The 15,959-nt window shown below is 38.9% G+C and overlaps 1 protein-coding gene across 2 annotated transcripts in view; it reads right to left on the bottom strand.

Moving 5' to 3' along the window:
* Window positions 1-1,656: 1,656 nt before the first annotated feature.
* The window catches only part of LOC137603707 (cGMP-dependent protein kinase 1), an 87,505-nt gene continuing 73,202 nt past the window's right edge, over window positions 1,657-15,959 (bottom strand). For both annotated transcript variants that reach the window (XM_068327422.1, XM_068327421.1), the window contains exons 9-18: window positions 13,952-14,026; window positions 10,018-10,114; window positions 9,761-9,900; window positions 8,798-8,887; window positions 8,162-8,303; window positions 7,534-7,697; window positions 6,844-6,966; window positions 6,699-6,761; window positions 6,526-6,592; window positions 1,657-6,400 (exon numbers count right to left, since the gene is read on the bottom strand). In XM_068327422.1, the coding sequence (XP_068183523.1) occupies window positions 6,302-6,400; window positions 6,526-6,592; window positions 6,699-6,761; window positions 6,844-6,966; window positions 7,534-7,697; window positions 8,162-8,303; window positions 8,798-8,887; window positions 9,761-9,900; window positions 10,018-10,114; window positions 13,952-14,026 (1,060 nt within the window). In that variant the 3' untranslated portion in view covers window positions 1,657-6,301. The remainder of the gene's footprint in view (window positions 6,401-6,525; window positions 6,593-6,698; window positions 6,762-6,843; window positions 6,967-7,533; window positions 7,698-8,161; window positions 8,304-8,797; window positions 8,888-9,760; window positions 9,901-10,017; window positions 10,115-13,951; window positions 14,027-15,959) is intronic.

Genomic DNA, 15,959 nt, shown 5'->3' with positions numbered 1-15,959 from the left:
ACCTGTTTGTCTTCCCGCCCCTCGCTGAGCACAACAAAGGCGGAGGGGTGGAATTTCAAAGAGAGCACCACTGTACGGAAATGCTTGTATATTCTCCCTGCGCTCAAGTGCGTTTCACAATGTTTGAGTAAATGATAATGACCTGCCATGTCTCTCTGAATGCCACGCCATGACGCAACTTGAAAAGTACCTAAATCACGATTTACGCGCGCACGCACGCACACAAACACACACACAAATTTGTGTAAATAACTGAATACATCTTTACATGTTTTTCTTGAAAATAATCTCACTGATATTTCACAAAAATTGTTTTCTTTATGATGTTTAATCTAAATGTAATTGAAGTTATAATGTTATATATAATCTTATGAAATACATAAAGGTGTGATATCACTGATATTGATATCGTTTTTAACAACATTTTAATATATTTCTACATTTCCTTCTAATTACAAAATTATGTCCATTCAATCCAAAAGATGAACTCTAATTTTGCATGGCACATGAGAATATACTTGCTGCATTGTTTAGTTTGAAAACCTCAAGTATTCTGACTGGGTGAGATTTTGTCTTTCTTTCTCCATAAATTGTTGGCCTTCTTCACTGAAGCTGTTTGATTGTTCCAGTCTCTTTGACATTCAAGTCGCCTAACTGCCCCTTGGCTGTGAGGAGACAGTGATTGAAGTTACTTGCGTCGATTAACTACTTCATTTGATCCTTTTGATTGCAAAGGGGGCAATTATCCTCCAAAGTGTGCTTGATTACACCAGTGGCGGACATCAATGTGTAGGATATGCAGACCATTAAGGGGCGTGAAAAGTTTACCGAATTAATGGACTTCCGTGGCGAGGCTTTTTCAGAGTTGACTGGCACTTCGAGATTAAAGGCAACTGTAATCTGTCTCTGCTCTCTGTTCCTTTGGGCTCCCCCGCTGCAAGAAACGTCCGCAGACATACCTTGGAATATTGAAATGATGCCTTTAAAAAATCAGTATAGTTTTTGCAACTCAATTTTTTTCCTTCTTAATTTCCTCCAAAAATTACCAAATCGAGTGAAAATGAATGTGATTCAGAGAAAATTTCACAGGTGGGCAACTGAGGCAAACCACTAAGGTATCTGAGTGCGTCTTGTCACCGGACGTCCTGCACCGACCCTTTAGTACATGCGCTCATAGGTGTGTGTGTGTGTGTGTGTGCGTGTGCGCGTGTGTGTACTATGGGAGCGTCAGACACCTGACAAACACTCTGCAACACTTTGCGTGTTTGAATTGCTGCATATCTTTTGAAGTTAAGCTTTTATCTCCACTTTACTAAATGTCAGTGCCGGTAAGGTGGGCTCCTTTGATGCACTCTGATCCCCTTTGATCTGGCAGAAGTGTCACCCTGTTGTTATGGCTGAAGACATTCCCCTGTCCCCCAAAACAGATTTGTTGTGCGAATAACACTGAGACCAGAGAGGCTGAATCATCTGTACTTAACACTAAGTGGATGACATTAAGTCCGATACTGATTATTAGATCTCAGGCAAGTGTGATTGAGAGTCTCACTTGCCTGCAGCGCCCTCGTGTGGCGACTGCAGCAAAATGTACAATATGTACAGCGCACATTCAGAAAGTTTGGAACATTTTTCAAATAACTAAGAGACAAACACCACTCAAAAGTATTTTTTTACTCTATAATTTGAAAAATATTACACTCACTCCGCAAAATCAATTTACAGCATATAAACAACATAACACAAGGCAAACATCAGGTAACATTGCAGTAGGCTGTCAATATAAGACTCAAAAACCAATGGTTTATAAAGTGATGGCATACATAAGGCTTTGTGATAAACATGACCTGCTCTTAATACTGTAAAAGGTTTGCCTATTTTAACTAATTTTCATCAAGACATTGGCATATTTTCTGGATTTATGCAAGATAAATTTGAGTGTCAGTCTGTTTGGATTACAGGGAGAGTTAAATCATTTAGTTATTCTTGTTATTAGATTAGCTTTTCAGCCTTATTCAGACCAAAAAAATAAGAATTTGGATATGGGTCAATTCTAGGATCTGGACTTGCGTAAGGCCTTAGTATTTTGTTTGATTTTTTTTTCTCATTTAGATTGTTCCTCATTAGCCATAATAACAATCTCCATTGTCATTCTCTTTCAATTATTCTAACTCTCTGTTTTCACTGACAGTCATTGAGAATAATAGTTCATGTGGCTCAATAATGATGTATAAAATGAAAAAAGAGGAAACCCAGACACAAATACCTCCATCAATGCCAATAGTTCACAAAAGTGAAAAACATACTTCTGTAACCATATCATCTTCTGGCTAAATCACAAATTCTAATGATCTATTTCACTCCACGAGGCCAACCATTCCACATACTGTATGTTCATTGAGATTGAGAAGCAGGTTACTGCTTCAAATGCATGTAGACATAAGGCAGTGATCACAAGATCTCCCCCAACCCTTAGTGATGAAAGTAATGAAGCATTTACGATTTGAATCGATAAAAGATGAAGCTGAAGAGATTCCAAATTTGACAAGTTTATCAGCGCACTAATGTGAAATCCACTGGATGTCCATTGTACTGAATGTAAGTTTGTCATGTTGACTATGCAGTCCTGACTGTTATCCAATGTCTCACATGAATTTTGTGTTTTCTCTCAATTTCTCTCTCTTCACCCACTTCATTCTACTTTCTATGCCTCTGCCAAAACACTGACCAAAACCCTCACACTCAGAATCACACATATAGGTTATTTAAAGTCACCAACACATCTACGCAGCATGATTTGTGAGTGTGGGAGGAAGATGTATAACCCACAAACACACACTGAGAACATGCAAAGTCCAGACAGAAAGCCCCAGGATGCAGAACTTAGCTTTTGTGAGGCAGTAGGGCTAGCCAACACGCAAATATGTAGCCCACCAGTATTTAAAGTCCAATAACTGACAGGGAGATGGATGGAGGGCTATCTATTAAGCTATCTATTATTCTACTTGAGATCGTGTTGCTGTGGGGATTCATTCAGGTCAATGTTGAAAAATGGATTCAGCTTTGCAAATGGTTTTACTACTTCCAAATTTATAATACATTTTAAACACAAGGAAACACAAAAAGAGAGAAAGAACTAAGATGTCAACCTAAGGAATGTTATGTTCCCTTTTTTCTCCTCTTCAGCTGAGCTAAAATGAATCAAGTGGACTAAAATTGGCCTCTGTAAGTAACATAAATAAAATATTTTATGTCGAGAAGTGAAAATAATAAAGGCAATTAGAATAATTCAAAATTATTATCATTTGTTAGAGTGCTGAGATGAATTAAATGTGTGCTTGAGCACCTCTGGTGTCTAAAATCATCTAATATGTGGATAATGATGCATTACAATCGGTGGGATCATCCCGTCAAAGATTGTCAACAGTCATAACAAGAATACTGTTTTCTTATTTATCAAACGCTCATATCTGCAAATCATTCTTGCTCTATTAAAATACTCACATTAATGATTTATTGTTCACATTTTACCAGACTGGAGCTGTGAGAAAAGCATGTCATTGCAGTCACATGAGGTGTGACAGATTTTTTTTCTTTTTTCTGTGAAGAAATGTGAGATAAATCAAAGGGTTAAACAGGAAATGTATTTTATATACAGTTTTGCCATCCATCCAATGACTAAAAATTCTTTTTTTCACGGTGACTAATGTATTTATTAGATATAACAAAGGATGAGAAGCAGCCATTTGAGGACACATCCGTGTTTGAGGTGTAAATGTGTTCATGCAGCATTGAAAAGGACTTGTGATGTAAAATTTGTATGCCATTGATTTAAGGCACTTACATATCTTCTGATTTAATGCTCTGATGTTTGGACATGAGGTGATACGCTGGGTGAGAGATCAGGGTGCTAAATTGTGACTTTCACAGAATATCATCTTTTTTGACAAGTTCCATTAGACATCAAGGTAGACTTCAGGTAATGTGATATGGTAACTTTTGCTTCCATAGAAGAGGATGGTTATTCATACAGTATGTATGAAGGTAACATTTTAAAAACTGTTTAAAATCTCGAGAATACCACTTAGCACAATGTACCACAGTGATATAAAACAAATATTCACTCAAATTTACAAATCGACACAATTTTCTAACAAAAAAAGGTCAAGTACATTACAAAGAAATCAACCACAAAAAATTCACAATACAAAAACAATAACCAGTACTGCCAATCTCACCATCGCTTATCATAATTTATCAATAACAGCACCAAAGACATTAAAACCATCTTCACAGTTATGTCAGAATTATACAGGATTGGATGAAGAGGATGAGGCATTGGGATGGCATTTGGGTAAATCATTTATGTGTGTGATTAGAAGCATTATAAAGAACAGAAAAGCTGTGTGACTTTATTGCAGCTAAAAATGAGCTATGACTGTTGATTTTCTCAGTTAATGGTCTTAAGTGCATAATGACACGCTTCACAGAAATACTAGACGTGTGTCGTGTGATTCATTACATTTTAACAGGGCTTTGAACCAGATTCTTTTGCCAGTTGGTTCATTCTGAACAGAAACAGAATTATAACGTGTCCGGTTTTACGTTCCAACCATGAACTGACGTACCTGAACCAGTTAGAACAAAAACATATAGTTCCCAAACCGGTTAATAACGTTACTTGTACATCTAAATAGGTAGGTAACTTTAGGACTTTTAAATTGGTAATTAAGGAATTAGTTTACATACTGTAGATTTGTCCCTAAAGTAAACAGAACAATAGCACTGATTCAGTTACGGAACAGAGGATGGACAATCAGAGGGAGATGGAGAAGTTACTGCAGCTGATGATGCAACAGAGTTTGTGTATGTTAGAGCTCACTGGGGAGCGAACACATGAAGCTCTGAACGAAGCATCTGTTGATCGGGCAAGAACAGCAAGAAAACACCGATACATGTCCGGAGTGTTGGAGGAAGTCCACAGAAGGAGATTAATTGCTACAAAGCGCTGGCAGTACGGGGACACACTGCACTGAAAATGACTGGCAGCCAATGGGTTAATGTCTAAATCAAACATTTTTTAAGGATTGACAGGCTGCAGTGTTCACTTGTTATGAATATAATCCAGATTGACAGACTGCAGTGTTTACCTGTTATGAATATAATCCAGATTGACAGACTGCAGTGTTTACCTGTAGTGAATATAATCCAGATTGACAGACTGCAGTGTTTACCTGTAGTGAATATAATCCAGATTGACAGACTGCAGTGTTTACCTGTAGTGAATATAATCCAGATTGGGAGACTTTCCTTTCCTTGACTGCTGGTGATCTGCCTCAACTTCTCTTCGCTCTCATCACGCATTGATTGAATGACAGGAAGGGAAACATGAGGTCAGATATTTTTTTCAAGAACGGAAAAAAAAAGGTCTTAACCAGTTACTATTATTTTCCATTCCGATTTTTCGTTTTCGTTCCATGATCAAAGCCCTAAATTTTAAACAGAGTTATATCACTTTCTACCGAATGCAAAGTGATTGTGCTTTTCAAGGTATGTTAACCTTATTAAGTGTACTAAATATTTGATTTTAGCCCAGTTGTTCATGTGTAAGAATATAGCTTGTAAATCCAAATCCTATGTGCCGTACATGCTGTATGTCATATGGATGTTTAATGAGAATAAAATCATTGACATTCAGGTTAGTCTTGAGTATCTGATGCCAGTTTTGCTTGCAAACTGGAGTGCCTAGATCTCTGGGAAGTATCAGAGATGGCAGCAAGCAGCTGTATGCCAAAAAACAGGGAGCAACTGCAGGAACATTTCATACCCTTCCAAAGTCCACCAAACATTTTATCAAATAAACATGACGAAAATAAATCAATCACCAGCATTCTCTTATTTTTTGAGTGGTCCATCATCACATATTTCAGATCCTTATTATCTTATTGAACCTTCATCAGCCCATTAAACATCCTTCTGTGCTGCATGACTCAGCGCCATTATCAGCCCCTGTTGGGTTCCGTGTATTTGAATCGTGAGTACATGTGTGCATCCCTGCCCTATCTGTGCCTTTGCCTTTAGAGACGAGTATAAGACAACGCTGTGCTACAGCAGCCCAATTACAAATGTCTGATCCAGAGCCACAGTGAAATAAAGGCATATTGGTGACCCAGAGGGTTTGCCATCCATCCATTTATCTTTTTTTCCTATATGCTCTTTGTCTTTTTTTTTGAAGCAGTTTACAACACAGCTGTGTCCTCGTGCTGACCTTGAAGTTTCTTTTGGTTTTGAGAAAAAAATCAATTCAAAAATCAACATCCCATCCAGAGTTGTCATCTGGAGGTGGGTCCTCATTGTCCTCTGGGAAGCTGTCAAAGTTACTTGTGTCGACTGCTGAAGTGACCTGGTAGGGGATGAAACAATTATTAACGGGAGGATCGAACATGCAGACAAGGAAGGGATTGTGAGGATGAGACTGACTGCAAATGAAGATCAAGCTGAGCCCAGCTCTCAGTGGTGTGTACTTACATTAGGGATAATAGGAGGCGTCAAAGTCCCCTTCTTCAAGCCTTCCCAGTTAAAGCCCTCAAACCATCTAAAGGCAAACATCATTAGTAAGTTAGTGCAAGTTTATGTTGATTCGGACAATCATTTCATGAAGAGAAGGAAATAAACAAATGTGTTCCTTTAGACATGCTTACTTGTGCTTTTGGATGTCTTTGACACCATTTTTCAAGTTTCCCAGTCGTTCGGAAGGATTGTCCCTGCAGAAACCCGACAGCTCATGATCTATCAGCGTGCAGATCACTTCAATGAATTCAAACAGCTGGTAGCAAAAGTACTCACCTGCATAGCTTTTTGATTAGGTTGGCAGCATTTTTAGTGATTTTCTTTGGAAATTCGATCATATCGATACCTCTCAGGATAATGTTGTAAGTTTTCATTGGGTCAGGGCCAGAGAATGGAGGGCTGCGTAAAGAGAGGCACATGGTTAACAGAATCTTAAGTTCAAAACATTACTTAAGTGTTCACTGTCTGGTGTTGTACTGACTCAGCATGCTTAAATGTGGAACTTATATTTTCAATTTGTAATATCAAGCATAGGCTGACCAATAACATTGGCAAGGCAGTCACAGACTGCAACATCCCGCGACACCCCTGAATTCAAAATTTTACCTTGACATACTTGTATAGGTCAAAGATCAAAGCCAGTGCTCTGACCTACTGTCATATATCAAAGCACTAGCTTTGATCTATGGTCTTATACTGGCTTCGTCCTCGTCTTTCTATCTTATCCGGTTCTTGAGGGTACAAAAGTTGAAATTTGACCTTGACCTTCTTTTCTCAAGGTCAAGGTCATCTCATTTTCATCCCCTTTGCCGCCTGAGTAATGTGCTGTTTGTTTAATCGTTCTATCTGCAGCAGTTGCGAAGATATTTGGTGGACTAACGGACAGACGAACGAACGGACGAACACACGAGTACTGACAAGTACAATACATCACCGCTTTGAAGCGGGATGTAATAATATGCCCACCTGCCAGTTAAGAGCTCAAACATGAGGATTCCTAGAGACCAGTAGTCTGCTGAGATGTCGTGGCCCTTGTTCAGAATGATCTCCGGTGCTACATACTCCGGCGTCCCGCAGAAAGTCCATGTTTTCTTCCCAAAACCTATCTTCTTGGCAAAGCCAAAGTCAACCTGAGGGGGAAAAGAAAAAAAACCAACTCATTTTTGGATAGGTTTCATATTAATTTTAGTAATTTTATCATTCATCTTTCATCATATCATATTTATTAATATGTATAGTCATGGTGTAACTAGAAATTGCATAACGTTTTAAAATTCACCTAATATTTCGGTGATGATAGAAGGAGTTGAACAGCTGGTTGCTTCTCTGCCAAAAGCTACAAACTAGTACTCCATGAGAAAAGAAAGGAATGGCAGCATCCCAAACTCCATGGAACTCGATCTCAATTATTCCTTTTCATTTATAGCACAAACATTCTTTTATTTGCAGCTAGCATAAGGCAGTTATTCAAATTTAATTTGATTCCTTAATTGCAGCTTCTAGAAATAATTAATTTTAATCACTGCAGCATTTCTAAGCTTCACAAAAATATGAGTTTGAAAAATTGCTAGTAATCCTTTACTAACTGCCTTACCAGTTTGGCATAACCTCTGTGGTCCAATATAAGGTTCTCTGGTTTGAGGTCTCTGTAGATGATTCCTTTGGAATGCAAGTAAGCGAAGGCCTCCACCACACAAGCCGTGTAAAACCTGGTGGTTGAGTCCTCAAACGAACCCCTGGAAACATATAAGGACAACCGAGCTGAAATATGAACTGCGTGGTATCACTGATAGTCCTGGACAAATATTTTTTCCTTAACCAAACATGAGGTTTGATCTTTGCAGGATTCCAATGAAAACATATGTGTTAAGCCTAAAATACAGAGAAGAACGTTTTCAAGACAATTATCTCTGTAAATCATCATACTTGAGGCAGACACTACAAATACAACTGAAAATTTAACACACTGCTGCAAATTTTCCTGTTAAGTTTCAAGTATGTGATTGATACCAGCAAGCTGTGTTGGACTCATGTAGACCACAGGCATTAGTGATGAATTGAAAACCCTCGAGGGGAAAACAACTACAAAAATTTGCAAAAGAACATGTTTCAAATATTTGTGGTGGTTTTTATTGCTGTAACCGTAACTACGTGGTTTGGTGTTTACCATCGGAAACGTGACACTGCGAATGAAATTCAATGAGATCCGACCCGGTGAAATAGAGCTCACCGGTCTCGTAGAATTGTCCACAGCTCTCCTCCTAAACAGGCTTCCATCAACATGTACAGGTATTTGCTGTCCTTGAATGTTCGGTAGAGTCTGAAAATGCAAAAGTGGAGGTTTGAATGAAGAGCTGAAACCATTATGAAATAATAACTGATATTTATACACGCACATCGACAGTGTTTTAAATCTTATCTAGATCCTGATTTAAAAGTCCCATGTTATACTTTTTACTTAAATTGCCAGACGTCCAGCTACACTGTATTTGAAATGTATTGCCCCAAACTGATCGGCGGTACTGAATTTCAACTGTCATAAAGTTGCTGAAATTAGCTCTTGAAAAGACGCTGTTTGTCTGGGCTGGCTGGTCAATGAACTCTCTTTGTCAACCCCTGCTACACGCCCCATTCGGCACTGGTGCACATAAGTACATGAGCCACCGTGCATGCGTACTTATGTGCATGTGCATAAGATGCTGATCTTAAACACTTTGTTTTTGGACCGATGCGCGAGCTTGTGGGTTGTACAGTTGACAGAGCACTCGTTTGTTTTTCAGATTCTATTTTCATAATAGGAACCTTATTAGGAGAAATTTAAGCTCAAAGATGCCTCAGCTATCCATACAATAAATATATTCAAGTCATTGTTTTGTAGAGGTTTTTGGTGGCATACACATACTTCTTTAAGGTGTTCAGACTCTGAATGAATGAATGAAATTTATTTTGGTTATTCATATTTTTCACATTTAAAAACAATACATATTTCAATTGTATTGATAATAACCAAAAAAGGACTGGGCTGAAGCAAATTGCTTATATAAGCCCATAAGAAAATATAGAAGTGTCAATCTTTCAAATTTATGTCAGGACCAAACATTTTTTAGTGTATGTATAAAATAAGGTAGAAAAATAAATTTTATGCAGTACATCATCGCATATTACTGTATATGCTGTAATTCAAGGGATGTACCTAACAATGAAGTCAGAGTGTGCCTCCTGCATGATGAGCTTCTCCGAACGAATGTGCTCCTGCTGTCTTGTGTCAACTATGTGTCGCTTCTTCAGGATCTTCATGGCAAAGGTTTTGTTCTCGTCACTTTTGAGCTGAACCTGGTTCAAAGACAGAGAAGTAATTACATAAGATTAATCCTCACAGACTGGTAGACAGTTCCAAAGATAAAAAAGAGGAATTGCATTCATGTTATTGTCACGGAGCCATGCCCCTACCAGCTCGACGCGACCGAAGCCACCAACCCCCAGAGTGTCGATGATGTTGAAGTCTCCTAGGTTGAGACTGGAGAAAAAGGCATTTTCTGCTTCATACCTGTCATGCAAGAGAAAAAGACATAATGGAAACAGGATTAGAGATGATATGAAGAATGAACAAAGACATAATCCAATTTCAACAAAAATTATCTGTGTCTCCATCAGCTAATTTGTTGGCAAATATTAGAGGATTTAACTGAACATAATCAGAGGATGTGGAGAGTATAAATACAAACACGTGAACAGGATGTGTTTGAGCTTAAACCACTCTGAGCTCTCTTTGAACCCCGACTATCTGTCCCCATACTTAATAGGAAAGAACAAAGATGGCACATCTGACATACGAGCTGCTCGCTTCTCAACCGCGGCTCTAAAGATTGTCGAACACCCCAACATTCCATCGCAGAGCTATGCATGCTGGCAGTAAAGATTGTTTCCACGTGTGCACCCCCTTATCCCCAGATACCCCATGTCTTCTCTGGTTATTGTTTGATCCAGACAGAGTTTCATCAGCTCAGTCTCTGGATCAGTGGGCTTAGGACACACCTGAACCTTATCTGGGTCATTCATAATAGAATATTCCTTCAACGTTAGGTCTATTCTCACACAAAAAGCACACGTGTATGCCAATAAAACCATTTATCAAAACAATACTCCTCAAACTCCTCAGACTCGTTTAGATAAATCTACGGTCCTCAATGTAGCAGCAGTGTTTATTTACACAAAGGTTAAACAATGACTCACGTCATACTCTTCTGGGAATGAAATTGATAAATAAAATGGTAGCTTTTGCCTTACGTCATTCTGAGATTAACTGTCCACTTAAAACTTGTTAACAGAATATTACTCCATCAGATCCACCAGATAAACAGTGACACTGCAAGCTGGAACAATAAAACTTTTCCCCTAAACTGAATAACTGTGGGCACAGTTTTGGCACATGTTGGCAGGTTGCAGGGCATGGAGTTTCTCAGAAACACATCCGGTTACCAGAGCAGTCATTGTTTATGTTTATTTGTGTGTATAGACACCACTAGGAGCTCAGATGATTCAGAGGTAATACTTTCATCTTATACTCCCCCCATCCTCCCCCACTACATCATTTGGAAACCTGCCCAGAAAACACTCCAAATCCCAAAATGCTCCTCTGTTTGAGAAAGGGACTAGTAACAGAGAACACATTAATTACTGTGTGCAGAATGGGACCATTAATAATGTCAGGGTGACCGACATACACAGTCATGGACATATGAGCACACAAGCCCAAACATTACGCACGCAGAATCAATGACATGTGATCATAAGGTGTTCACGTCCTATGAATGAGGAGGGATTAGCATTTCCATCAAAGGAATTAGTGGCCTACTTCACAACGTGCAGTACCTAAAAGTAATTACACCATTCAACCAACAGGTGGCAGAGTTTCTCCACCAGAAATGTTGGGGCGAGGAAAATAATACTGGATGATGAACTAAAACCTCCCAAGGCTTTTCAAGGCTGAACCACAAAAAGCGGCTTTTGTATTAAAAGTTAAATGAATGGGAAAGATTAACTGTACTACTTCAAGTAAATAGAATAAGACAATGACCGCTGATGGAGTTCACTGCAATGAACAGAAATCAATAGCTTTCTTTCAGGAGAAACCTTCCTGCTGCTTCGCATCTCAAGAAGAAAAATGCTTTCTAGAAGTCAATGAATGGCGAAGAGATCTGTAAAAGCAATAACACAAATAAATACAGATCCAGAAGTACAGAAAAAATACTTGTCTATGACCATGGCTGATACACTAGACTGGAATACAGTACTAGCCAGCAGACATGATGAGACTAAAACCATACATCCACGTCTAATGGATATCTACATCATGACTTTGAATGAAAACCAACACAGATCGCAGCTACATCCATTACGTAATGTTACTCTATTTAGTTGGATAGTAAAATATCTTGGGACCTCTTATGTGAGGTTGAAATAACATGTTGCTCATTACTGTCCAATCCATTAAAAGCACTGCAATTTAAAATGTTCCTATGCAGACCATGCAGCACCCCACTGGGTGATAATCTCTATCGTTGCACAGATGAGATAATAAAAAATAAAAAAATGATGCAATCCCCTTGTGTCTGAGTGCATTGAGTGAGAATGTGTGTGTGCTGCTATCTTCATTTCCTATGCTGCACTTGAGGCTGTACTACCCTGACGTAAGGGAGAGGTGAGGAGGGCTAATTCACTTTAAATGTCTTATTTTATTTACCAATACATTAGTCCCCTGCACCACCTCAACAAATATTTGCCACGGCAAGTCATATTGCGTCACAGTTTCTCATATGTCCTTGATCATAAAGAGATTCGTGCTTGTAGGATCAGCCAGCAAATAAGTAATCTATTCATACAAAAACTATGTGCAAGTTTCATAAACATCTATTTTGTGTCATATATGCATTTCCATGGCCTATAATTCTTTACAAAACAGCATTTCAGATTTCAGATGAGGGGCTTGATGGAAATCAGAATTCAGGAACACAACAATGTCTCCAACTAATAATGTTACAGGTATGAGAAGGGTTGGAGCAATATTTATACATTTGTACTGTTTAGTACCAAATTCTCTGCTCTCCTTACACTGAATACAGTACTTTAATTCATGTTTTATGCATGCAGGCGGATGTGTTCAAAGTGGGCACAAACGGCTTGATCAAAAACAATATCCGCACATAGCGTGCAGCTAGTCTTTGACGAAAAGACCTGTCAGCTTCACAGAGAGCAGCTGTTGCTTGCTGTACAGTTACAGTACTAGTGCATGGCCCTTACCCGCTGTGACCAATTAGAGATAGTTTCCGTCACTGTGGGACCCTGGCTCAGGCTTTCCTCACCAAGATACAAATGTGCTCTGCAGGGTGGGGCACCCGCAAGAGCCAACACACATACAAATGTATGTGTGTTGGCTCTTGTTAAACAGAGTGAAGGCAGCTTTAACTTCACAGATTTGTGGAAGCAAACAGAGAGGGTGGCTTTATATTTAGTTTTTTTGCGCTAAATTACAACTTCGATAAGTTTACAAATGACGCAGACAGTAGGTCTACTTGTATGAGATGCATCTGTTGGCTGAGGAACCATCACTGCTAGTGAGATATAAGGGGCACATGGTCATTGCTGAATACCAGAGGCAAGACACATCCAGCTTCTCTGTCTCCTCGGTGCTGCTGTCCAACACTATCTGGTATTGTATTTTGCTGTCTCCATTCTGAATTACTCAGCTAACATCACTGATGCTCAGTCAAATCAGAAGCACTTGACAGAAGTCTAGTTCACCTTGTCTCCCATCTTGTTCTCTTCTTTTCTCTCCTCACTCCATCCATTTATCTACATGTCTCCTTCCCTTTTCCCAGTGGCAAGATGTCCCTGCTCACATGCCCTCTGTAGTCTGTCAATACCAGGTTCTCGTTTCTCCTCACCTCGACTCACAACATAGCACAGAGTGAGTAAGGTATCAGATTATGCCAGTACGTAGCTGCCAGAACTCCAAGATGCCCCGCTCTGTGTACAGCACTATTTTCTTGTTTCCATAGCAACCATAAATAGAGTACATATTAATTCTTCTGGATATAGAGGCAGAGGTCATAGGCTCTGCTTTCAGGCCTGTCACATGGGTTTTGTCTTTTTATGTAACACACTTAAAGGCAGGACGCATCAGCAACGGGTCGAGAGCATGTTTCTTTCTAAAATGTTACAGCCACTGGGCAGGAATAATATGGTACAAAGTTTTAGTTTTTCAAAACGAATTAGTGAAATTTAATTGATGAAATCCAAAAACAAACAAAACAAAACACTCAAAGCAATAACTTCTTTTACAGACTGGTACTTCACGGATACAATTGAATGCTGTTTGTCTTACTTGGCTTTGGCATCAGCATCCTCTTGGCCTTTACACGACACATCCTCCAAGCCTCCAATCAGATGTTTGAATGAACTGCAACACAGACAGTAAATGTTACAGCAGGACATGAACACACCTTTCTGAGATTTATTTTGTTCTGATCCTACAGTCTGTCCAGCTTAAAGCCAGACACATGTGAATGAATATCTTATACCTAGAGGAAATTAAGGCTGTTTGTGACTCACACTGCAGAAGCTAGAACAATATATGGCTAGACTGCCATAAAAGACACTGCCGGTTACTATTAAATATTCATCAGCCTGCTTTTAGAGGCAAAAATCTCTGAGAACAGACAAGAAGAGAGGGCTACCCCAAAGAGGTGTAAAATAGTGATAGCAGACGGAGCTGAGAGAGAACTTTGAGTTGGTGCTGAGCATAAATCTTTCAAAGAATTAAAAATAGAAAACAAAAAAACGGTGCATTGAGCAAAAAAAATCTACAATTGCAAATATGATTTTATGCTCTTTCAGAGTATAACTGAGCACAAAGCCAGTTAATTTATTTAAACAAAAGAAATCATGTAACCATTTCATTTCTTTCATTTTCTTAATAACAAACATATAACAAATCCTAGTAAATTTTCTATTTGGATATACCAGAATTTCATTTAATGTGCTTTCCTGTCATTGGTGAGACTGCAGTGATGTGAGAGTTAAAGAAGGATTAGGGCTGGAGAATAATAACCAACATAATAGTTAACTTGCTGTAATAAAATCCTCAGACGCTTCAATCGTGCGGAGATCCGGCGCTGAAAAATAATAACGATGCTTCGGCTCATTTCCCTCTTAAGTACGGCTGGGTATGTGAAAGACTTTAAACACTCTAGAAAAACAACTAACAGATATGGTTTTATGCAAAGCTCATCAAGCTGTCAGCCAGAAGAGGTAATACATATGGTGTTTTCTCTCCTGTGGAGACTGAAATGCCTGAGAACTGAGTCTGCTTCCGAGCCAAGCTTTTGTTTTAATGTTTGCCTGATTATGGCTGAGTGGCTCCCTGCCACTTGTTTTTATCCTCTGTCTCTTTCCTCATCTATGTCTCCTTCTCTTCTCCAGTACAGCTCTGCAGGTATCCTCATGTAACCTTTCATGGTGCTTAATCGTATTCAATGTATAACACATGGTTGTACATTGAGGATTCTATTACATCTACATGCAATAACAAAGGTTTAATGCCGAGTAACTAGTATCTCCACCTAAACCCTACCCTGTAAGTGATACACTCATAATGAGCTAGTTTTATGGGCTGTCAGAGTGTTAGCTATTGGTGTGGTAGGCAGTGGTGATCACCTGTGCTGAATGACTCACTCACTACCCACTTTGCTAGCTGTGAGGATGGCCCATTTGTGTCTACTGAAGTCCCTTTCCCAGAGGCCAGGGGGAGGCCCTGAGTAAGCCGATACCATGCTCCTTATGCCCCATATCCATCTGTCACTTCATTTGACCAAGCGTGATCTTACCGTAAAAAAGTGATAAACATTCTAAATAAAATGTCAAACCATTTCATTGCAATAACAGGAAAGCAGAAAATATTTGAGCTGAGATTAGATCTTATGATAATCTCCTTACAAGGATCAGCAAAAAATTCCCTGCATAATTCTTTCTGGCACAAGAGCAGCATAAATCAAATTGTTTGCAGTTGATTTGCGCCACATTTTGCACCTGCCCCTTTGACATTAACATGAATAATAGGTCTGAACATAGAAGCTGGATCAATCAGCAGGCTTTAGGTAATGATGCAATTACCCTTTCTGACTCCCAAACTATGCAAGCAGACATTCAACCAAGGCACCGTAATGAAGCACAAGCATTCAAATCTAATATATGCATATTTTTCATTTTGAGTTTTTGTACTTGTTGAGATATAATTGATTTGATTAAGTAAAATTAATCTGGCATTTCCATGAGAACCTTCATCTGTCTTTACTTTGAAAACAGAAAGCAATTAAACTTCAAAGTGTGTCATG

This window comes from Antennarius striatus, chromosome 11, assembly GCF_040054535.1.
Source record: "Antennarius striatus isolate MH-2024 chromosome 11, ASM4005453v1, whole genome shotgun sequence".
Taxonomy (NCBI): domain Eukaryota; kingdom Metazoa; phylum Chordata; class Actinopteri; order Lophiiformes; family Antennariidae; genus Antennarius; species Antennarius striatus.
The sequence above is the reverse complement of the archived record's forward strand: the minus strand, read 5'-3'. Positions and strand labels throughout refer to the sequence as shown.